Source organism: Mustela erminea, chromosome 9, assembly GCF_009829155.1.
Source record: "Mustela erminea isolate mMusErm1 chromosome 9, mMusErm1.Pri, whole genome shotgun sequence".
Taxonomy (NCBI): Eukaryota; Metazoa; Chordata; class Mammalia; order Carnivora; family Mustelidae; genus Mustela; species Mustela erminea.
The window spans coordinates 15153195-15177519 of NC_045622.1; the positions used below are offsets into that span (position 1 = coordinate 15153195).

A 24325-nucleotide genomic window follows, 5' to 3' on the forward strand; every position below is an offset into this window, starting at 1 on the left:
TGCACTCCGCTGCTAGAACCTTCAGACAGGCTCTCAAGGACTCATGTGATTAGATTGGGCCTATCCAGATAGTCCAGGGTAATTCCCCCATCTCAAGAGCCATACTTAGCGAAGTCCCTTTTACCAAGTAAAATGACATGTTCAGTTTCTGGGTTTCAGGGTGTGAATAAACATCTTGGGGCTGGGGGATGGGGAATCCTCATTCTGCCTGCTACAGTCCCCATAATGTAATGCTCTGCAGAATGAGTTCAGTGTATGTATACTTAAGTCAAAAATTGCCCAATACTAAGTTTAAAAAATAATTGTATATTATGTGTAGTATCACCTTATTTCTCTAAAAAAAAAAAAATTGGTTGTAAACAAGTTTTTTTAACATGCATAGGGGAATAATTGACTACCCACTGAATTGCTGTAATGTTTGAGGGCACAAGTTTCGAGGAGTTGGCCTTAATGGGATATTTGAGGGGTTTACAATAAACATAGTATTTTTGCAAAGTGTCCATTATGCTGGGTAAGAGGCTCTTTATTGGGTGCTGTAAGTATTGAGTGAGATAAGAGACCTGAAACAAAGGCCTGCGAGGAGCTAGTGGTTGTATTTGAGAAGAGAGCGTGCGTGCGGGTGGAACAGCTTACCACACGCAGAGAGCATGCGCTGTTGTAGATGTTGGGTCCACACTCTAAGTGCTGTAGGGCTGTAAAGAAAAGAAAAGGAACCCTTTTCCCATAGCTGATCTGTATGAATGATTTTAAATTTACTCATTTAAATAAAAGTTAAAACCTACACTGGAGAAGTTCAAATACAGAAAAAACAGCTTCGTGCATGGTGCTGTCGCTTGGCCATTCCGTAATTTATTTAGTTTCTTAATGGACGTTCACATTATTTCCAGACTTAAACAGACTGATACTCTTTTCGGGTCTGTAGTTTAAATTCCTGGCAGTGGAACTGCTGGATGAAAGTGAATGTACATTTAAACTCTTTGATGGAGGAAAGGATATAATTAGGGGAGGGGCAATGGGAATTGCGCAGTCAGTGCTCTTGGATTTCTTAGTTGTTCAGTAGGTGCTACGTGGGTGTCTATTATTCTTTGTATGAATTAAATTTGTTATAAAATACTTAACTTTTTTTGAGTAGATAACTAAAATTTATCCCCACTTTTTTTTTTTTTTAAAAGATTTTATTATTTATTTGACAGAGTTCACAAGCAGGCAGAGAGGCAGGCAGAGAGAGGTGGAAGCAAGCTCCCCACCGAGCAGAGAGCCTGATGCAGGGCTCTATCCCAGGACTCTGGGATCATGACCTGAGCTGAAGGCAGAGGCTTTAACACTGAGCCACCCAGACACCCTATCTCCACGTTTGTCCTAAAATCACTCCTGAAGGTGTATGAGACTAGTGCCTGACTTGTTACATCCCAGGTAGCTGTCAGCGGGTGCGCTTTTTTTTTTTTTTTTTTTTAAGATTTTATTTATTTATTTGTCAGAGAGAGAGAGAGAACACAAATAGGCAGAGTGGCAGGCACAGAGGAGGGGAAGCAGGCTCCCCCCGCTGAGCAAGGAGCCTGACGCGGGGCTCGATGCCAGGACCCTGAGATCATGAACTGAGCCGAAGGCAGATGCTTAACCCACTGAGCCATCCAGGCATCCCTCGGTGGGTGCTTTTTGTTGCTGTTATGTTTTTTTTTTAAATTTTATAGATTTTATTTATTTATTTGACACAGAGGAGATCACAAGTAGGCAGAGAGGCAGGTGGGGGTGGGGGGAGAGGCAGATTTCCCACTGAGCAGAGAGTCCAATGTGGGGCTCCATCCCAGGACCCTGAGATCATGACCTGAGCCAAAGGCAGAGGCTTAATCCACTGAGCCATCCAGGCGCCCCTGTTGCTGTTTTATTGCAGTTTTGTTTTTAATGCAGTGAATGTACTTATTACAAAATCCAAATGACAAACGCATGTGGATTATTTGGTAAGTTTAAAAGACTTGCTAGAAGGCTGGCAGAAACCTTGGCTCTCAGCCTCTGCTGCCTTCAGCTCCTCTTTGGGCCCCGCTCAGATTTGTGGGTTCTCAACACCTTTTACACCATATACTTCCAGTGCTTTCTCTTGCCTCTTCAGTGTCTGTCATCTGTTCACTTCAGGTGTTGTAGAAAAGGATTATCACCCCACTACGGTTACTTGAGTGGTTTGTTTGTTTTTTTTTTTTTTTTTGGTGGGGGTGGGGGCCCGAATCACTGTTTGGTGTGTAAATGATTTTGTTCCTTGCTGTTCCAAGCAATACAATATGATGTAATTGCTGTTGTTTTCTCATACGACCTTCTGCTTTTCCTGGGAAAATTGCTATATATACATATATACATATATATATATATATATATATTTTTTTTTTTTTTTTTTTAAGATTTTACTTATTTGAGAGAGGGTGTGAGCACACGAGTTGGGGCAGGGGGAGAAGCAGAGGGAGAGGGACAGAATCTCCAACAGACTCCCCACTGAGCTGAGAGCCAGATGCAGGACTCCATCTCACAACCCTGTGAGATCATGACCTGAGCCAAAATGACAACTTGGAGCTTAACCGACAGGGCCTCCCGGGCACCCCAAATTGCTTTATTTTTGTTTCCTTAGTTTTCTGTTTGTACCTGTCACTACCAGCTCTTACCAAGCTGTCTGACATTCTCTCAGTATAATTTTCTATGAACTAAACTTTGTAAATACAGTAGACAGTATATAACATGGTGACATGGGAAACATGGCTCCCACGGTTTCCTCTTTCTTGCTTTACTTCCTTTCGTGGATGAAGTATGTCCTCAGAAAGGTGCAAGACAAAACTTTTTTTTTTTTTAGATTTTTTATTTATTTGACAGAGAGAGAGAGACCACAAGTAGGCAGAGAGAGAGGAGGAAGCAGACTCCCCATGGAGCCGAGAGCCCGATGTGGGGCTCGATCCCAGGACTCTGGGATCATGACCTGAGCCAAAGGCAGAGGCTTAACCCACTGAGGCACCCCAAGAGAAAACTTTTGAGACGTTTGATACCTTAGATATCTGTTCAGCCTTTAGACTGACTGGTTACCCAGTGCTAGGTTGAAAAAAAACTCTAAAAATTGTTATGGCTTCACTTCACTTCAGGTTCTAGTGTTTTTTGGCTATTTGGTGTCCCCTTTCCTGTTATCCGAGAAGCTTTTAGGTTATTCTCCTTATGCTTGATTCCTTGAAAACACAGGGGTGCTTTTTGGTTTGTTTGCTTGTTTGTCATGGTTTTTTTTCCTTCACTGGGCTGGCTATGCAGTAAAACCTTTCTATGTGGATATTTATGTCCCTTTGGTCATAGAACCATTCTTGTGGTATTTCTCTGATCATTTCCTCTCCACTTGTGTTTTTTATCTTTTTGTGCAACTTGATTATCTGCTGTAATAAAAGAACGGTACAAGGATAGGTTATGATGTTGAGCCACAGAGAGTGTAATTAGCTCAGCCCTCTGCACTTCAGGAAGGGGAACGAGCCATAGATGGCGAGAGGGGTTGTAGGCAGAGAGGGGCGCCTGGCTGGCTCAGTCAGTGGAACGTGCGACTCTTATCTTGGGGTTGTGAGTTTGAGCCCCCCGTTGGGTTGAGTGTAGAGATCACTTAAAAATAAAATCCTAAAAAAAAAAAAAGGCAGAGAGGGCTTTTTTCTAGTTGGGAAACAACCTGATCAAAGGCAAGGAGGTAGGAATTGCAGAGTCGAGACTGGTAGGAGAGTGGGAGTATGGATGGACGAGCTGTTATGTAGTCTGAGGACGGCTCAGCTGGTAATGGCAAGCAAAGGGATTTGGGTGAGATAAGAAACCAGAATTTGGGAGAATTGTGAGAAGGTGGTTTTAATAGATCTGAGGTTGGTAAGCAGAATGAAGAGGCAGATCAAGATATGAGACTCTTTTGGGGAGCCTGGGTGGCTCAGTCGTTAAGCATCTGTCTTCAGCTTAGGTCGTAATCCCAGGGTCCTGGAATCAAGCCCGACATTGGGCTCCCTGCTCGGGGAAGGCCTGCTTCTCCCTCTGCCACTCCCCCTGCTTGTGTTCCCTTTTTCGCTGTGTCTCTCTCTGTCAGATAAAATCTTTTAAAAAAGATATGAGGCTCTTTCATGGAAGAATCACCAAGATACAGTGACTAGCTAGAAATGGATGAAGTAACAATTATCCTAATAACTTTCTCACTTAAGCCTTGAGGTGTCTCAAGGCTGCATCACTCGTGCACCAGGGACATGCAGCCCTTTCCTTAAGCATGAGTAAAAGCAGGTAGCTAATGGTGAGGGCTTTCTTTGTCTTCATTTACCACCCAGCACTAATGATAGGCCCAAGTATGTGAATGGGTATCTTTCTGTCATCTTATGTAAGTGCTTGTAATACATATTTGCCTCTATTCCATCTGTATTGCTCCCTGGGAGAGAATGCAAATGCCAAGTAGCATTTTGTATGAATTATGCAGATCTCTTGATAGCTTGCCTGGATAAGCTTACCAGCCATTCATCACCCTGCTGCAGGCTCGGAAATGGGAGAGGTTATACATGTATTGCTTCGTCTAATTTGGCACCTCATTTTTTTAAGAACACAAATGGATGGGAAATATTAATTCCTTTAAATTACTGACTTGAAGTAACATTTCTTCAGAAGGACTTGAGATGCTTTTTACTCATTCTGTTGATTCTTTCCCTCTAAATGTCTTTATTTTTTTCTTTGTTCTATCCTAACAAGCCAGAGAATTTCTCATCTTTGATCTCTCATTGTTCTGTGCCTTAAATGTTATTTCCCTACATGATTTGTTGAGAGGTTAATGTCTGCTCCTTTCATTTTATATGGGTTACTCTTTTTGATCTTGAGAAGATTTTTTTCTTTCTCTGAAGAGGAGGAGGTGGAAATTGTAATATTTGTTTTCAGTTGTGAGCTAGGAAGCTTCTTGTAGCAGAGCCATTTCTCCATACTTGCCTGTGGCTTGGATCTGCGTGGTAGTTCTGTGATTGAGAGCGCCCTCTTACGGTGACGCAGAAATAACTCAGGAAGCCTGACCCTTTGGTAACAGTGTTCAGAGTACTTGCTTGTCTACGCGTTAGAAGGAATTGAAAGATGCCACTCCCTCATACAAGAATAACCTATTGGGAAATTTTATGTGTGTCAGGTGGAACGGCCTCCTTCTCCGTTTTCCATGGCCCCACAAGCTTCCCTTCCCCCAGTGCCACCTCGACTTGACCTTCTGCAACAGCGGGTATCTCTTCCTGCCAGTGCTTCTGGTCTTGGAACTGCTTCTAAGGTAAGACATTACCCATTTCTACAGTCTTCTGATTCTTTGTTGTGGATTATAGCGTTGTGGATTACAGTGGGGTTTTTTGGTTTTTTAGGTAGTAGGTTTTGATTGATTTACTTTTCCTCATGCTTCACAGGTAGCTTCTGGCTCCCTTCATAAGGACAAACCATTACCAATACCTCCCACACTTCGAGATCTTCCACCACCACCCCCTCCAGACCGGCCATATTCTGTTGGAGCAGAATCCCGGCCACAGAGACGTCCCTTGCCTTGTACACCGGGCGACTGTTCATCCAGAGACAAACTGCCCCCTGTTCCCTGTGGCCGCCTTGGGGAATCATGGCTGCCTCGGCCAATCCCCAAAGTACCAGTGGTTGCCCCCAACTCTAGTGACCCCTGGACAGGCAGAGAATTAACCAACAGGCACTCACTCCCATTTTCCTTGCCCTCACAAATGGAACCCAGAGCGGATGTGTCCAGGCTTGGAGGCACATTCAGCGTGGATACCTCCATGGTGAGTCCTGTCTCTGACATTTTTTTGCCTATTAACAAATACTTTTGCATGACGTTGAATGGGTCAGAGTTTTGTGATAGGTTTTGTGCAGGATTCCGAGACAGTGAAACATCCCTGTCCTCAGGCGTGTGTATATATACTCTCAAGAAGTAATACTACTAGAGTAGAACAGATAAAGCATGTTTGCCAATAATGCGATAGGTACGCGTGTGTACCTGTGTGTGTGTGTGTGTATGGCTGGATTCATATAGTGTGAGTATTATAAATAGAAAGCATTGAAGTTGTAGAGAAAGAAGAGATTATTTCCAAATAGAGCAATCATGAGGGCTTTATGGAACAAATGACATTTGAATTTAAAGTGTTCTTTCCAAAGTGAATATTGTGAAGGTCATGAGTACAATGACACAGATGCTTGAGGTATATTGTGGAACTAGAAGTAGTTTAATTTGAGTGGAGCAGAAGTTTTGTATGTCGGAGGAGGGACAAGGTCTAGAAAGGGGCATTAGTACTAGAGTGGAGGACCTCGAAAATCCCATCAAGGCCAAAAGAGTTTGAATTTATTTGGTAGGAGATGAGCATTTGAAGGTTTTAAATTTAGGGGAATGACATGAGCAAAATGATGGTTTACGGAGATAAATCCAGTAGTAGTATGCAAAAATGGATTGCTAAGAGAGTAGATTGAGCGAAGGTTAGTGGTTCATTGTATAAGCATGAGTTAAGGGTTCCAGACCTGGGGGTGGGGAGGCTTATTTGTTCTTTTGTTGGTTCATTTGTGTGTGCGCTCCACAAAAAAATCCTGCCCTCACAAAGTTTACATTCTAATGGAGTAAAGACAAACGTGGTAAGTTAACAAAGAAAAGGACATTGGATGCTAATGAGAGCTATGGAGAAAAAGAGCAGGAAAAAAAGGGGTATTGAGACAGTTGATGTTGGGGTTGGGGGTACATGGAGGGATGGGGTACAATTCTGAGCAAAGATCTGGAGTGCTTGTTGAGAGTGAGCTGTGCTGATTCTGAGGGAGACCCTTCGAGGATGAGGTGGAGGCAGGTGAGTTTGGGAGAGTATGGTGCGAAGTAAGCAAGAGGGAGAATGCGCTGGTGCACATTTCATTGACCTGCTTTCCCTTGTGTATGTGAGCAGTGTTATTTCTTATGTGCTACACAAATAGTTGAAGGTCATTTAGCAGTATAACTACATAGTAATGCTGCCAGTCCCCTTCAGATAAATAAAAAAAGGGGGAGAAAAACCTGTGAGCAGTGAAGTTTGGAACATGGTGGAGCCCTCACGTGAACTGGGTGCTGCTGCTTGGTGGCGAGAGAAGGGGGATGGTCACTTGCAAGTGGCGTTGAGTGACAGAACATTTAATTCGTGAGAGTGAATTAGGTCCGGCTTTCTGGTGACTGTAGAAAGAGATGTAGGTTTTTAAAGCTGGAAAGGGTATTTGTATCCACAGCCCATTTCCTCAAATCTTCTAGAGTCAAACCAAAACCCCCCCCATTTCCTTGGCTCTTTTTAGATCTCTGTCTTCCTCACCCTGACATTTAAACTTTGTTCAGAGCCTGAAAGCAGCTCTGCTTTGGGGTCAGATGTAGTAACGTGTGAGTGGCGTTGAGAGCGGGGTTTGGGTCTGTGTTACTGTTCTTACTATTTTGACGGGGTCGGAGAAGGAAGAGGAGACACTGAGTCGTGTTAAGAAGGTTCTTTCTCACTTTTCTTTCCAGAATGTGAATAACAACCCATTAGCAGGTTCAGAGTGCGAACACCCCAAAATCAAACCTTCTGCATCGGCCAATGCCATTTACTCTCTGGCCGCCCGGTAAGTACAAGGCCGCAGCCCGCATAGGGGATGCGCTCCCGCTGACCAACAGCCTCTGCACAGAGCAAAGGGAGCCCACGGCGGCCTGAAAGTATAAGCTGATCTGTGTTTGTATCAGCTCAAAACTAGATCCTCGGTTTTGGTCTCCTCTTTTCTCTATGTCCATGTACATCGATCAGCCTTGCTGGGCTTAGTGATTTTATTAATCTTCTCAAAGAAGCAGTTTTGGTTTTGTTGACTTCTGTAAAAAAAAAAAAAAAAAAAAATCTTAATCATTCTTAGAATTTTTAAGTTTGATTCTTAATTCTTAGTATGTATGGTAAAGTACACACCAAATACACCATCTTGGGGCACCCGGGTGGCTCAGTCGGTTAAGCGTCTTGACTCTTAGTTTCAGCTCGGGCCATGATCTCAGGGCTATGGGATTGAGCCCTGCGCTGAGCTCCACCTGGGGCACGGAGTCTGCTTGGGATTCTCTCTCTTCCCTCTGCCCCTCCCCCTCTCCCTTTCTCCCTCTCTAAAAATGTATGCATATACCATCGTACTTAGAAGTGTACGTGTCAGTGGTATTAAGTGCATTCACATTATGCAACCATCACCATCATCCATGCTCATAACTCTTCATCTTGTAAAACTGAAATCCTGCACATACTGAGCAGTTGCTCCCCGTCCTTCCCTGCCTCGGCCCCTGGCAGCCACTGTTACGCTTTGTCTTCAGGATTTTGACTACTTTAAATACCACTTGTAAGTGCAACCATACAGTATTTGTCTTTTTGTGACTGGTTTAATTTACTTATTATAATGTTCTCCATGTTGTAGAATATGGCAGACTTTCCTTACTCTGTAAGGCAGAGTGATATTCCAGTGTATGTATATACAGTTGTGCCCCCCCTTTATCTGCATGGGATACCTTTCAAGGCCCCCTGAATGCCTGAAACCAGGGATAGTACTGAACTCTATATGTACACTGTTTTTTTTTCCTAACATACATACATACATATATACGTACATACATGGTAAAGTTTAATTTATAAATTAGGCACAGTAAGAGATTAGCAACAACAAAATAAAATAGAACAGTTGAACAGTTTGCTATAGAAGTTGTATGAATGTGGTCTTTCTCAGGATACCATACTGTACTCCCCCTTCTCGTGGTCATGTGAGGTAAAGTGCCTCTGATAAGAAGTGAGGGGGGTGATGTAGGCATTTGGATGTAGTGTTAGGCTACTGTTGACCTTCTGATAATACATCAGAAGGAGGATCATCTGCTTCCACACCATAGCTGACTGTGGGTAAGTAAAACCACAGAAGATAAAATTGCAGATAAAGGGTGACTCCCGTACCATTTTCTGCTTATCTGTTCATCGGTGGGTGGAGACTGGGGTGGCTTTCACGTTTTAGCTGTTGCAGTGATGCTGCTGTGAATGTGGGTGAACAGATACTGGTCAGGGCCCTACTTTCAATTCTTTTGAATATATACGCAGTAGTAGCATTCCTGGATCCTATGGTAATCCTATTTTTAATTTTTTGAGACACCACCATACTGTTTCCCGTGCCCTTTTTGTGGCATCTTTAGGCTTTTCTGTATATGAGATCATATCATCTGCAAACGGGGAGATAATTTTTCTTCTTTTCTGATATGATTGCCTTTTATTTTTCTTGCCTTGTTGATCTGGTTAGAAATTCTAGTACTGAGACATCTGGGTGGCTCCATCGGTTAAGCGTCTGCCTTCGGCTCCAGTCACCCTGGGGTCCTGGGATTGAGTCCTGCATTGGGCTCCCTGCTCAGCGGGGAGCCTGCTTATCCCTCTCCCTGCCGTTCCCCCTGCTTATACTTCCTCTCTATCTGACAAATAAAATAAATAAAATCTAAAAAAAGAGAGAGAGGAAAAAAAAAGAAAAAATTCCAGTACTCTCTTGAGTACTCAGGAATGGTGAAAGTGGACTTGCCTTGTTCCTGATCCTTCAGAGAAAGCTTTCAGTCTTTCACCATTGCATATCGTCCTTGCTGTGGGCATTTCATATATGGCTTTCGTTATGTTTAGGTACTTTTATTCCTATTTTAGTTGAGTGTTTTTGTCTAAAAGGGTGTTAAATATTGTCAAATGCTTTTCTGCATCAACTGAGATGATTGTGTGGGGTTTTTTTCCCTTTTGTTGACCTGTGTATTTATATTAATCCACTTGCATTTGTTGAGCCATCCTTGCATTCCAGGTGCGAATCCCACTGATGTATAATGGTGCATAATCCTTCTTGAGTGCTGCTGATTTCTTTTTGCTGGTATTTTGTTGTGGACTTTTGCATCAGTGTTCATAAGGGACATTGGTGTGTTGTTTTCCTGTCGTGTCCTTGTCTGGCTTTGTGTCATGATTGTGCCATCCTCGCAGAATGAGTTAGAAAGTGTTCCTTCTTCAGGTCTTTGGAGCAATTTGAAAAGAACTGGTGGCGTGCCTGCGTGGTCCATTGAGTTAGGCGTCAGCCTTCAGCTCAGGTCATGATCCCCCTGCTCAGTGGGAGCCTTCTTCTCCTTCTGCCTCCACTCCTGTGATGCTCTCGCTCTCTCTCTCTCTCTCGTTCTGTCTCTCCCAAGTAAATAAAGTCTTTCCCAAAAAAGAATTCGTACTCATTTTGTATTAAACACTTGGTCGCATTCACTAGAGAAGCTATCAGGTACACGGCTTATTGTTGTTGGCAGGTTTTGGACTACTGAATTCGTCTCCTGTAAGTCTCTTCAGATTCTCAATTTTTTGTGATTTAGTCCTCGGAAGTATTGTGTTTCTAGGAATTTGTCCATTTAAGTTACACGTTGTTTTGGCATATAACTATTCTTAGTACTTTCTTAAAATCTTTTTTATTTCCGTAGAATTGGTAGTAATGTCTCCACTTTTTAGTTTCTGAGTTTTAGGAATTGGAGTCTTCTCTCTTTTTTTCTTAATCCATCTAGATATTGACATGAAGATTATGATACTGACATCGTGACACAAAGCTAGACAAGTTTTGTCAGTTTTATTGCTCTTTCTGAAGAACTAACTTTTGTTTTCATTGATTACTCTCTGTTGTTGTGGGTTTTTTTCTCCTATGTATGTATTTATTTGACAGAGCGAGCAAGCACCAGTAGGCAGAGCAGCAGGCAGAGGGAGAAGCAGGCTCCCCACTGAGCAGGGAACCTGATGTGGGGCTCCATCCCAGGACCCTGAGATGATGACCTGAGCCGAAGGCAGTCGCCTCACCGACTGAGCCATCCAGGCACCCCAGTTCCTGTACTTTATTTACTTCTGCTCTAGTCTTCATTGCTTCCTTCCTTCCACGAGCCTTGGTTTTGGTTGATTCTTTTTGAGTTCCTTAAGTTGTAAGGTTAGATTGGTTTGAGATCTTTTTTTATCTTTAACGGAACCATCAATGCTATAAATATAGCACTACTTTAGGTTTTGGTGTGCCGTGTTTTTGGTCTCATTCACCTAGTGTTTTCTAATTTCCTTTGTAATTTCTTCTTTGATCCATTGGCTGTTTAAAAGTGTATTATTTGAGGGGTGCCTGGGTGGCTCAGTGGGTTAAAGCCTCTACCTTCGGCTCAAGTCATGATCTCAGGGTCCTGGGATCGAGCCCCGCATCAGGCTCTCTACTCGGCGGGGAGCCTGCTTTTCCCTCTTTCTCTGCCTGCCTCTCTGTGTACTTGTGATCTCTCTCTCTCTGTCAAATGAATAAATAAAATCTTTAAAAAAAAAGTGTATTATTTGATTTTCACAATTTTGTAGAATTTTCAGTCTCACTTTTGTTACTGATTTCTAATTTGATGAGATGGTGGTCAGAGAAGACACTTTGCATGTCTTTTAAAATCTATTAAGACTTAATTTGTGGCCTCACATACTGTCTGTCAGAAACTGTCCCTGTGCACTTGAGAAGAACGTGTGCTGCTATTGAGTGGAGTGTCGTGTCTATGTCTGTTAGAGCTGATCGGTTTATATGTTGTTTAAGTACTGTCTCCATGCTTCTGTCTGGCTGTTCTATCCATTACTGTGGGTGAGGTTCAGAAATTTCCACCTACTGGGGCGTCTGGGTGGTGCATTTGGTCAGGTGTCCAGCTCTTGGTTTTGGCTCAGGTTATGAAATCAAACCCCACATCAGTCTCCAAGCTCTTCCTTCCTTCCCTCTCCCTCCCTCTGTCCCTCACCTCCCCGACCCCCCACCGTATGCACATGCTCACTCTCGCCCTCTTTTTCTCTCTCTCAAATATTTTTTTTAAAGTTCCTTTATTCAGTACATTATTATTTGATAGGTTGTAACCTGTTTTTTTTTTTTTTCCAGTGTCATTAATAGTACTATAGTGAATATTCTTGATTATTTTCTTAGAGAAAATTCTTAGAAGTGGAATTTCTGAGTCCAAGGGTATGCATGTTTGGTTATATATTTTTGGGGAATTACACTCCAGAAAAGTTTTACTAATTTCTTATTTCTAAAACTATTTAAGAAAGTGTCCATTTCCCTATATTTTCCCCAATACTTGGTATTTTTCCTTAATCTTTATAGGGATTTCTTTAATCTTTATAGGGATTTCCCACAAACAATTTATTACATGAAAAGTGTCAAGCATAGAGTCAGGGTGAAAGATTTTCACCGTGACCATCCATATATTCCCTGCCTGGGTTCTACTGATAGCATTTTTTTAATCCTTGTTTTATCACGCATTTCTGTCTATCCTTTTTTTTTTTTCCTTTAATAATCTCTACACCCAGTGTGGGGCTCAAACCTACAACCCTGAGATTAAGCATCACATGCTCCATGACTGAGCCCGCCAGGTACCGCTCTGTCTGTACTTCTGTACATCCATAAGTCTGTCTTTTTGGACATGTTTCAGAGTAAATTGTAGATACTAATACAGTTCCACCTGAAAACCTGAGCATGCCGTGTGCAAAGAAAGTAACGCGAGGACATGAGAAAAACAAAATCTCCGATTATGTTTTAGGGATTGTCTGTGTTAGGTTTCCTTGGCATTTAAGTGTCTTATAATTAGCTGCTGCTTTCATAATTGGGAAAAACAAACACTGAGTAAACACGGGCAAACCCCGTAGGTGTTCCCCCTAGATACAGACTGCTTCAGATGCACGGGGACAGAGTAAAGGGGATGGGGGAGATGCTCTCTTTAACTCCCAGTAGCCTTTGTGTCTGTGTGCCTGTGTACACTTGTGTGTTTCTCAATTTTGTGGATTTGTTTTGTCTTGTTATTTTTGTCTTTGTCTGGTTTCGGGGCAGGTAGTAGTAGAAGTTTCAGTTCAAAAGTTTCTGGGTGAGGGGCGCCTGGGTGGCTCAGTGGGTTAAGCCTCTGCCTTCGGCTCAGGTCATGATCTCAGAGTCCTGGGATCGAGCCCCACATCGGGCTCTCTGCTCAGCAGGGAGCCTGCTTCCTCCTCTCTCTGTCTGCCGCTGCCTGCTTGTGATCTCTGTCTGTCAAATAAATAAATAAAATCTTAAAAAAAAAAAAAAAAGTTTCTGGGTGAGAGCTTGTACGCCCTTTGGGTATAATGGCAGGATCCCTGAAGCAGGAGTCAGGATGGGAAGTCTGGTGCTAAGCTAGCAAGGCACCTGATCTCTTTTATTTCAGATGGTTCTTATATCAAACGAGGAGAAAAGGTGTTTATACTATAAGATAACAAACAAGAAGGCTTTTGACAATCTGTAAACTCTTTGAAACTGTAGATAGATTCTGGAGTGGGGACTCGGTACAGGTTCCTAGCATATGGGATGGGGACTCCCGACTTACCTGGGGATGGAGACTCACGAGTATCAAGTACTGCCCCCGTTTACAGCCCAGCTCAGCGCAGCTGCACCTGTGGTCAGCTGAGAGCAGAGATCTGTTAGTGCCTTTTGTAATAACGACTGTTCTTGGCTGGGAGGAGGAGTAGTTCCCTAGGTGCCATCCGTTCGCTCTGTCAGATTTGAGTCGTGGCCTGGTTGAAGACAGTCATTTCATACTTACATGTTTAGCAGCATGTTAGTTTTCAGTTTCTCTCTCTTTTATTCTTCTTCTTCCAGGCCTCTTCCTGTGCCAAAGCTGCTCCCCGGGGAGCAGTGTGAAAGTGAGGAGGACACGGAGTATATGACCCCCTCCTCCAGGCCTCTGGGGCTTCCAAAGCCAGATGGGAAACGGCCTTTGGAGACCGGCCAGAGTTCACGGTACGTACATGACAGCCCCATCTGGGAGCAGGGGTGACACCATTCACCTGCTTGGCTGCTGCCTGTGTGATGTCACCGGCCGGAGTTAAAGCGGACGGTTGTATACGGCCCCTAGTGTTTGGTCTCTTCCAGCTATAGGCGATCCCACTTACACTTCCTCACAGTCATGTTCATTTCAAAAACACTCCTCTATTATGCGTCAGAAGAGTCAGTCTTGGGATGTTTGTTAGTGATTCTGGCAAAAGGAGTATGTGTTGTCCTGATAGACTCTGGGTCTAGAATAGTGAAGACCAGATGAGTGTTAATAAGTTTGCAGGTAACAGAGTTCTATTGTGAAGATCATCTGCCCCGTTCCTTCTGCTTCAGAGCGTGTGACTGTGACCAGCCGATTGATAGCTGTACATACGAAGCAATGTATAATATTCAGTCCCAGGCGACGCCATCAGCCACGGAGAGCAGCTCCTTCGGTGAGTAGCTGTCCTGCCACTTGGAAGATCATTGCTGTGTCATAGGAATGAACCTGTAATATTTGGCCATTTGGGACAGCTTGATCTTAGCAAAAACTTCTTTTAAATAATTTCCTTTGCAAAATATCTTTGATCCATGGGCAGCAAAACCTTCTCCTCTCTTTCATTTCCTGTTCCCACAGCAAGTTCCCTTTTCATCCTTTCCGGGCCTCGAGACATTTGGGGTTATGGGGCCTGGGCCCTCAGTGCTGACAGCTCCCTTTTATTTTCTTTGCTTTTTAGCATTGAGGAAATTCTTTTGTGTGTGGGTGGTGAACACTCTATTCCCATATCAACTAGCTTCCCAAGTGGAAAGTTCAAGAAGGCAGCACACACAGGCTCTTCAGCTGGTGCTCCAAGGTGACATGTCGATAGCGATGTTGAACAGGTGCCATAAAATGGCGCTGAGTCTTTGGCGTCAGCGGCCGTCACTGTTGGCAGGGGTAGACGTTGCCCTGTTCAGGAGAGCATAGTTTCGGGATTGGCACAGACTGCATTTTCTCTGTTCTTTTATCTCCAGCCGCAGGTCTTCACATGGTGGTTGGCCTGGGAGGGAGTCGGTAACTTTGATGGGTTTCTCTGCATGAGCTGTATTAGCACACGGGTGTGTAAGAAGTTGGTAACAGCACACACTTTTTTCTCTAGGGGAAGGGAGTCTGGCCACAGGCCATGGGGGCGCCGGCCCCGAGGGATCAGAAAATGAGGAAGACGGCTATGACGTCCCTAAGCCGCCAGTGCCGGCTGTGCTGGCGCGCCGGACCCTCTCCGACATCTCTAATGCCAGCTCCTCTTTTGGCTGGTTGTCTCTGGAAGGCGAGCCCACCACACGTGAGTCTCCAGGCCGGCTTGGGTTTGTGCTGTGGTAGAGGTGACTGCTGGGCCACAGCGCCTTTGTCACCAGATTTTAGTCTCTTTAGTCTAAGTGAGAGGAAGAGCTGGGCCTGGGTCCCAGTTAAGAAGTTAAACTGGAGACCGGTTTTTCAGGATTCTGCCAGGCTTAAGAGGTTGTTCCTTAAACCCTGGCCCCTCTTGGCTGGTGGGAGGTGGGGCTTCCGGTTCTTCCAAGCATGTATTAGGACACTGGTAATGAAGCCTGATGGTACATAGCGCACATTCCTGACTTCTGGACCCTGTTGCGTTGCCAGGAGGGCATGCGGGTTCTGGAAAGCACACTGAGCAGGCTTGGAGCCAGGCTGCACTTGGGCCTTGACTGTTAAGGGCTGCCCTCGCACCTGTGCCTGCCTGGAAGGGGGTAGCACCCAGGGTTGCTGCCGCACTGGAAACTGAAGCCCGAGCTCAGGACAGCTGGCGAAAGAGAGACAGCATCCAGCTGCCCAGGGAGGCGGTGACCCCACCCACCCAGCCTCGCTTCCTGCTGCTCAGGGGCAGCTCAGGCTTCCTTCTGTTCTTCTTTGTCAGAGGAGACGTTTAGCGTCCTCTCTGGCCCCATCTGAAACGTTATTTTTAATCGTCCCAGCACTACCGTGCATGAATACTTGTTGCAAAATGTGTAAAGCACAACGATGTAGATAGAGGTGTCTGAACTCCGGGCAGCAGTGTCCCCAACAGCAGAGCAGGCGGACGGTATATTTAGAAGGTGGTTCCTGCCAGGAGGGAGGAGGAGGAGGAGGTTTGCTGCCACAACCCTGGAACCTGTAGAGCCCGGCCCTTTGAGAGCCCAGGTACCCCGTTGCAGTAGGTCATTTCCGTCCTAGGACACTGTTCTTACTGCCCTTAAAGGGCGGCTCCCCCCAGATTTGCACCTCTTTTCTGTTTGATTTCTTCTAGACTTCACCGAGGGTTCCCAAGTTCCTGAAAGGCCTCCCAAGCCGTTCCCTCGGCGAATCAACTCAGAACGGAAAGCAGGCAGCTGTCAGCCGGGAGCCGCCGCCACCGCCGCCGCCTCCTCGCCGCAGCTCTCCAGTGAGATCGAGAGCCTCATGAGCCAGGGCTACTCCTACCAGGACATTCAGAAGGCCCTGGTCATTGCCCACAACAACATCGAAATGGCCAAGAACATCCTCCGGGAATTTGTTTCTATCTCGTCTCCTGCCCACGTCGCCACCTAGCAGAGCCCTCCCCGCTGTGGCATCAGGACCAGTGAGCCGGGCGCTGTCCCCTGGGCGGCCCCTCAGAGGGCAGAGGTTCCTCGGGAGACTTCACAGTGAAGTCTGGCCCTCTCTGGGATTCCACATCTGTGGTTCCAAGATTTCAAAACCGTGGAATGAACGTGGAGCAGCTAGTGTGTTTTACTTTGCTTTGAGAGTGGATTTGAAGGTGTCCTTCAGTCCCCAGTTAGAGTGTGGATTTTTATTAAATGGTAGCCTACCCCGGGGGAACAGTCCAGAAAGCGGTGGGAGAAGTATTGTGGTGTAAATCTTCATGGGGGACTTCAGGCTTCCCTGGGTTAAGGAGTGCTTGTGCGTGTGTGTGTGTCTATCTGTGGTGGCGTGTGTCCTGTGATTATAAAATGAGCCTGCGGTGTGTGTTAATCCCGGGCAGGGAATTAGCACAAGAGACGTAGGAAGGAATGGTCCAGGGACCTCCATCTACTGTGGTGTGAGACCCCGCCCTGGTGTGTAGTACCGTGCCCTCGAGCTCCCCTGTGGCTTGGATTACCGTGCGCACAGCTCGAGTCTTGTATTTTTAGAACACCCTCCCTCTGTCCTTTCCCCTGTTTCTGCCTCCTCCTCCTCGTTGTCTGTCGGCCGCGGGCTTGCTCCGACCAGCCTCACTGAAGCCCAGTGACTTACAGGATGTTCCTGATTACGTGTGATGGTGTTGGTTTGTTTGGTGGATAGACAGGGCAAGGAAAAGTACTGTTGCTGCATCATCACACTCCTGTGTGATCCTAGCGGCTAACACTGGTCACTCCAAAGCACTGTTTCCATAGGAACGTTGATTCTGTGACAATGAGATGTTTTAATTATCCTAATGACGTAATGACTGATCTGAGATAGAGGCCTTCAGATACATTCCATGCCCTCCCAGAAGACAGTCTGTGGGAGTCCGTTGCCTTCCTGCCAGGTGTGTGTTCTCATGTAGGTCACGGGCGTTTGTCCTTACTGGGAAGGGAAGAACATTTGTTCGCAGTCTGGCTTTCTGGCCTGTATGCCACCAAACTTTCAGGAGCTTCCTTTTCATGCTCTTGCCCTTGTTATGCAGAAGATGCACAAAATAGATAGGATTCATCAGTTTGGTTTTTCTTCCCAGTGAGTCAGTTCCAACTTGTGTGGGCACCTCCCTTGGAACGTGAGCCAGGTTATACTTTCAGAAGAGGCTTTTGTCCTTGCCCTTGAAGGGGAGGGGATGGCACCCTTGGTAGCACAGCATTTTGCTGGTAATTAGCACCAGTCCTCCCCTGGCACCACCAACGATGTGGTTTTCTCTTTTGCCCGCGGCTTTGGGAACGGAGCATCTCTTCCCCTCTTCTCGCCACACTGGTCCTCTGTGCTCTTCACAGACCTCATTCTCTATAGTAATGACAGGTCCCAAAGTGCGACAAACACCTTCGCGGGGGGGGGGGGGGGGGGGGGGGGGAGGTCAGAGATGGGACGAAAAGCCCAGCAGCTGGTGTGCGTGAGGGTTTGTGAGGAAGATTCGGAGTCCAGCGTGGGGGGCCTTGAATCGATTCCGGTAAGGTAATGCGAAATGAGCCCCGGTCAGCCAGTGCTCTGGCCGGTCTTTGCTGACTTCCCTAGCAGACCGTACCCTCCTGTGCAGCAGAAGCAAACCTGCTCTTTGATACATCTGCCCTCCTCAAAGTTAAATCATGCTTTTGTCTTTAGATCCAGACAGAAATGAATCTCTCGAGGTCCATTTTCTTTACCGTGTTTCCGTCTGTGGATTCTTCTCTCATTCCGTCCTGATTCTTCTCTTTGCTTTCGGCTCTTCCTAGACCTTTTGGCTTTATGCTCTTGGCTCAGAGCCATTTACATTCCCAGGGTAGATGGTACTGGACCTCTTGTCGATAGGCTCTGGCCCCCCAGTGTCTGCTCAGCGTGGCCGGGAGCAGCAGCCCTGCCCGGGCGCACCTGGGAGCGGGACAGTGGCAGTCACTGGGAAGCAGTGACCTAGCGTCTCCTTCTAAGAGCGAGTAAGGAGCCTGTTTGATTTGTGGTTAACACTCAGTTTGCTTTTTGTTTAGATGCTGAAGAGTCAGGCAAAGAACTAGGGAAGATGGCAGCATTTTCCCTACCTGTCCACACTGGAGGTTTTCCTTGTCTGCAGACCTCGTCCACAGTCTGAAGGTGTGTCAGGAGAACAGAGCCCTGGTTCTGTATATCTCTTGCCTGTTCGGTGTATCCCACATCTTCTCTGGAGAGTCTTTCCTTACTCATATAGGCCAAGGGCAGGTTCGTCCCTTTTTTCCTAATTGAGTACCTCCGTGCCTCCTGGGGTGGGTCCTGAGACTGGGCTGTCAAGACCCTAAGGTCAGACATATGCATCGGTGACTGGCTTGCTGGGTGGCTGTGCGCTGCGGGCCTGGGCTTCCCACGTGTTAGACCGTTCTGGGAGGTTTGCTCTCTTTGGGTGCTCTGAGGACAAACCTCAACCATGCCTGAGACCGCCATCGTCCCCTCAGGAAAGTTTCCACGTGGGCATTTGTCTTGAGGGGACTTCCAGAACTTCAATTTCTTCACTTTTCCTTGGACTAAGGCACAAATAACCCTTCTTCATCTTCCGGTTGTATGGCAGTTTCTAATTCTGTGCTCTGCTCGGAATTTAAAATTGCCCTTTCAGAAGTGGACTCTGAGTTCTGCCAGTTTGGGCAGACCCCTCCCCTCTCTCCCTCCGAATTCAGGGTGGTTCCTTCTCTGGTCCCTTCCCAGGAGGATGAGGTAAAAGCACTTAGGGGTTTTGTCAGATGCATTAGGTTCTTCTCTTCAGTGCGGTCTCCTGCTTTTCCTCTGTCTTTCTGGCTTGGTCTACGCAATCTGCCTCGTCGTCGTCTGGGGTCTGCTCGGCAGTAGGTCATCCGCTGCCCCTGCCAGGCTCCTTCCGCTCAGGTAAAGGGTTCTCAAGTGGGAAGACCTGTGGGCTCTGTGATATACCTCCCTTGAAGAAATGAAGAGATTGGGCAGTTTCTCGTCTCAGTGTTTACCTGTTAATGTAAATAGTGCTCTGTACCTGTGGATGGCCATTCTCCTCCCCTGGCCCTCTGGCCCCCCACAGCCCCCCCCCCCCACACTCTGCCCTTCTGTTCTCTTACCCACATAGCCCCAGGGCCCAGGATGGGGGAGAGTGCTCCTTCTATCAGTTAGCTGTTCTGTGGATTAAAATTTTTGGAAGGGAGTCGCTATTCTTCATACTTAAAAGTATTTATTTTCTCTGTAGAAAAGTAAAATATAACCCATGGTCCACACAGCAAACATACAAATGAGTTTTTGTAAATTTGCTAGCAGAGTAGGGACCAAGCTCTGTGTTCCCTTTAAGGCACCATTAACAAGATCCGCACCTTTTTTGGGTGGTCGGTGCAGGTGTTGATGCAGAATATTTTCCTACCTCACGTCGTGACAGTCAGGGTTACAGACCTTCCTAAACTGCGACTTTCCCTTCCTGCCATTGGCTTCTCTGACTCCAGTGGCCCCTGGCCTGGAAAGAGCGGCCTTTGGACCACTGGCCCCGCTGTGTACCCGTTAGCCTGTTCGTTTGGCAGATGTGAGTGACTCCCAGGTGCCAGCAGTGCCAGCTCCGCGCTCTTCCCTCCCACCACGTGCAGATTTCCCGATGCCCGTATATTGTACTTGCTGGCTCACCTTTCCCTTTGGCCCTGGGATTGCCCTTCCTGGAAGAGCGTGCAGTGTGTATTCACAGCTCTTTTCATGGAGCCATGGGTTTCCTTGTAGAACTGTCCTGCGTAAAAGCAATTCAGGGCTCTCCCATGAACCCCCTGTTGTCTTCCCAGAGCCTTGATGACGAGATTCGGCAGCGGTCTTCTGGGTACCCGCCGGCTTGGATGCGTTTCAGTGGAATCTTTGTGGTGGGTTGAGGAGCATATTGGCTCAGAGTTGCCAAGTAGGGCAGTTAAATGTTTAAGCAAGGCATTTGCCCACAGTCCCCCTCTCCAGTCTAGTGCCTTCCTTGATCTTTTTACTGAACTGCTTGGAGTCCCTAATCCCCCTTGTTGTGAAGTTTTCTTGTCACCCTCGTGGGACCCCCCCCATTTCCCATTCTCTTTGGGACTTGGCCCCCAGTCCTTCAACGACCTTTGCAGCTAATTCTGTGTCCTAGAAGGGCTGGAGGTGTGGGAGATGACGGTTGGAGTGTTGGAGACCCAACATCAGGGTCCTGGTCTTGCACGGATGTATGTGCTCTCCCAAGAGCCAGGCAGTAAATTAGATGGAACTCAGTCATTTCGCAGAAATGCCAGCCTTTCCCTCCCGGCGTAGGAAGCTCAGGACCCTAGAACTTTGCATCAGGGTGCACACGTCAGCATGAAGGGGTCCTCGCACCACTTTAACCTCAGCCTGTGTCGCGGTCTTTATTTACAAATGCATCAGGCCATTTGTGCATGGCGGAGGGTGCATAGGGAAAGGAGGTCACAGTCTTGTATCATTGACTGTCCTGTTTAGGAATCCTTCAGATGCAAGAAATCGGTATCCAGGCTAAAGAAAGAAGAGAATCCTTTGGATGCAGTGTATTTCACAGACCCCAGCATGGGAAGCGCATCGGGTTTTTGCATGGAGCTGGGACTGTCGGAATTTGCACCTAGTCCTTTCTCCTGCTTGTCACACCCCGGACTAGACACCCCATTGCCCAGGTCCACACCACCTCCCGGCTCTTGAGATCACCGTGCACAGCTTCCCAGTACCTCTTAATTCCTATTCTAAAGAAAAAATACAGTCAGCCCAGCATGTTGCTCGGCTTTCTACCCTCATTGGTCAGCCTGGTGCAGGGGGCGGGGGGGGGGGGGAGCGACAGTGGCCTATCCCCTTGGGTGGGAGTTGGGGTGGGGGGTGTGCTCTCCGAGAAGAGGCTTCAGACAGGATAAATACCTTAGAAGTATTTTAGTAGCAAAACTGCTGTCCTGCTGCCCCCCCACCCCCGCTTTTTTGAGAGTGGAAAGGCAGGACACAGGACTGTATCTGGACATGGAGGAAATTCTTAGGTTTCGCTTAATTTGGGCTTCTGTCATCTTTGTTGCTTTATTTCCTGTTTTAATTCCCTTTACCAGTCTTGGCATCCAAGATTTCTTACCTCCCTCTTCAGGACCAGTTTCTCCTGCTCCGGAGCTAGTCTGTTCTTGGGTGACATTTCTTTACCTTCATTCAATCTCAGGTTTTTAGCCTTCTTTCGTGCTTAGAGAGCAGATCACAAATCCCACTGTCGCCACCCATGGACTTCTGGGCTCTCCTCAGGTTTTAACGCTGAAAATATATTCGTTTTGTGGGCCTGTGGCCCGTGCCCCTCCCTGCCCGCCTCCTCACCCTTGCATTTTGTCTTTGCCTTGTGAGGAGAGCTCTGCACTAGTAGCTGTAGACAGGCCTTCCGAGGTACCTCAGAAGCTACTTTCCTGTAGCCAGCAAGAGTATCTGGTGGCTGGGACAGTTGCCAGGACAGAAATCAGATGTAGATGTCAGCTCGGAGGAGTTTTGACTGAGAGCTCTTTAGACCAGAAACCCTTGTCTTCCCCATCCGTCGGCTTGCTTTGTGGTCCCCTATCAAAGCCTTTAATTTTTTGGAGTTTGACACAACTGCTTCTGCTTGCTTAAGTGTTTTGATCTTACTTACCTCATCCTGGGGCCTGTCCCATGTTAGTAAGGCATTTCATAATTACTTGTAACTTTTTTTAAACTGTTGGAGTCATTTGGAATACACAGAAGTAACCTAGTAATCCAAAGATACACATTGAGGCACGTGACGAAGGGTGGGGTCGTTAGCCTTTACATTTGATACTCTGGGTTCGGCTCCAGAATTAAGGACCAGAGGGACAGCAACGCCATGTGCCTGTGTCCAAGGAAATCTGGGTTGGTCTCAAAGGGGAGTACCAGTGTTTTTTGGTTCTAATAAGTACCCCGATGAAGACGTGGGGCGGTAGGGACGGAAAGAGCGAGCGCTGCTTGGAGGCTCGTTCACGTTCAGATGGGAAGGTCAGCCCTTCCGAAGGGCCAGCTGTTCACCCGGAGTAGCAGCTGTCTGCAGCTCTCCCTGCCCCTTCCCCTGGGTCGTGCTTGAGAAAAATGTGGCGGACCACTCCCTCTTTTTGTACAGGGCCAAGGCTGAAAGCCAAACTCCGCTCTCCTACTGATTAGCAGCCAAACAGATCAGCAGAGTTGTGATCACCCGGCTCCGTATTCCTGACTTCTTCCTGCAGGGAACGAGAGGGGCACCTCTCTTTTGCCTCACAAGTTCTCCTTCCACCCCTGCACCAGACTGGGAGACCAGGTTGGGGGGCTGGGGTGTGCTCAGGACAAGCCCCGTGTGACTCCTCAGGCCTGGCCCTGCCTCCTGCTCAGCCCCACCAGGAGGACGGGCCGGGGGTTTGAGGTGGGGTGGAGAGGATGGTGTGCAGGCCAGGCTGTGTGCCCCCACTTGGTGCCCTGAAGTCCGTGTGTGTCGCTCCCTCCTCCCTACCTACCTCTGACCCTGTTGTGGATGAGGGTGGCCGTGCTCATGGCTGTCTGGAAACTGAAGAGGCAGAGACCTATTAAGGAATCTGTAGACCACATGTTTTCTCTTCCTTGGCTTCTTTCTTCTGCTGTCTGGGTAAGCCTGTAGGCACAGTGCCCGGGAGAGCGGATGCCTCCCGACCTGCCTGTCTCCGTGTCGTGGCCTTGACCTCCTGCTGAAACATGTGGTAGAGGCATGGCAGCTAAGAGGTACCGCCTACATGTGCTTTCTGGCTGTGGTGACTTGGGATTTTTAACCTTATGTATCTTTTTCCTTTATTCAAAACAGAACAATTTTTAGCACACTGAAAAAAAAAAAGCCAAACATTTTGTGCCTTTCTAAGGCAGCACTGTATCCCAGGCTGCATTTTAGGACTTAATATGGAAATACCAGAGTCTTAGCTCCTCTACCTTTAGTGTCAGTCCTTACAGTCTAGGAGGGAGGAGGAGACACTGTGTGGGGCTGGGGAGAGGGCACACATGTGTGGTGGGGCAGCGGTCCCTTCCCCTGCCCTGGTGGCTCTGCTGGAAGAAGCAAGCATTACCCTGGGATCATTTGGCTCCAATCAGAATCGTAGTTAGAGGTTTGAATGCTGTGTCTCCGGGAGGAGGAGAGAGACTGTCCTGGGACTCCCAGGAGTGCTGTGGACGCTGCAGGTGTGCTAGCCTCCGGGTCCTGGGAAGGATCCAGCTGCGGGGCAGAGCGTAGGAAGGAGTCTGCTGACAACGGGAGGTGGTTTCTTTGTGTCTTTCTGCTGGATCCCAAAGTGGCCTAGGCCTCCTGCCTCTCCCTTCAGACTTGGCTTTTCTTTTATTTGAAGACTTCGGTCTTAAAGCATTAAGCAGCCAGTGCCCTCGTTGGGGGCCTGTTTTCCCCTGGGAAAGGCAGCAAGGCCCACGTGCCAGAGCCTGGCCTCAGGATTGTGGCCACTGTAGGTTTCAGCAAAGGAAAAAGGAAAAAATGTTTTCTTCATGGTATTTTACTTCTCCCTTTCCCTTTTCAATTCTTCCCTGCCTTTAACTAATAAGGAATTGGGGAAAGAATTCTTTTTCAAGTCCTCCCTCTTTAGGATTTTGACATTCTTGGCCTGGGTGGGGCTGAGGAGAACTCGATGCTTTCTCCAGAATAAAGAGTCCCAATTTGTATATCAGTGTTAAAAATAAGACAAAAACTTAGATGAGATTTTTGTGGACTATTTTAAAAAATGTGTCATTAATATAAAAAAAAATTTATATTAGCAGTATTTAATCATTCTCACCTGTAAAGAGTAAGAAAAACAGAAGGTAAATATTCTTACAGAGAAGAGCAGAGCTTTAAGATTCATTTTCGATTTTAAGTCCCTTTTGTTTTGCCAGTGTATTAATGTTTAGAGGTCTGTTATACTAATGTTATTTATTAATTTTTTTTTCATTTCCATACACAGTTAACTAAAGAGCTTT

At 46.7% G+C, this 24325-nt stretch overlaps 1 protein-coding gene and 1 non-coding gene across 3 annotated transcripts in view; both read left to right on the forward strand.

The window, feature by feature from the left end:
- The window catches only part of CBL (Cbl proto-oncogene), an 81744-nt gene extending 58540 nt beyond the window's left edge, over positions 1–23204 (forward strand). For both annotated transcript variants that reach the window (XM_032360363.1, XM_032360364.1), the window contains 7 exons: positions 5141–5272; positions 5403–5780; positions 7502–7596; positions 13627–13767; positions 14134–14234; positions 14919–15101; positions 16062–23204. In XM_032360363.1, the coding sequence (XP_032216254.1) occupies positions 5141–5272; positions 5403–5780; positions 7502–7596; positions 13627–13767; positions 14134–14234; positions 14919–15101; positions 16062–16342 (1311 nt within the window). In that variant the 3' untranslated portion in view covers positions 16343–23204. The remainder of the gene's footprint in view (positions 1–5140; positions 5273–5402; positions 5781–7501; positions 7597–13626; positions 13768–14133; positions 14235–14918; positions 15102–16061) is intronic.
- LOC116600479 lies at positions 6878–7007 on the forward strand. The gene has a single exon (XR_004289679.1). It is a non-coding gene; the product is annotated as a small nucleolar RNA SNORA19 (small nucleolar RNA).
- Positions 23205–24325: the final 1121 nt, after the last annotated feature.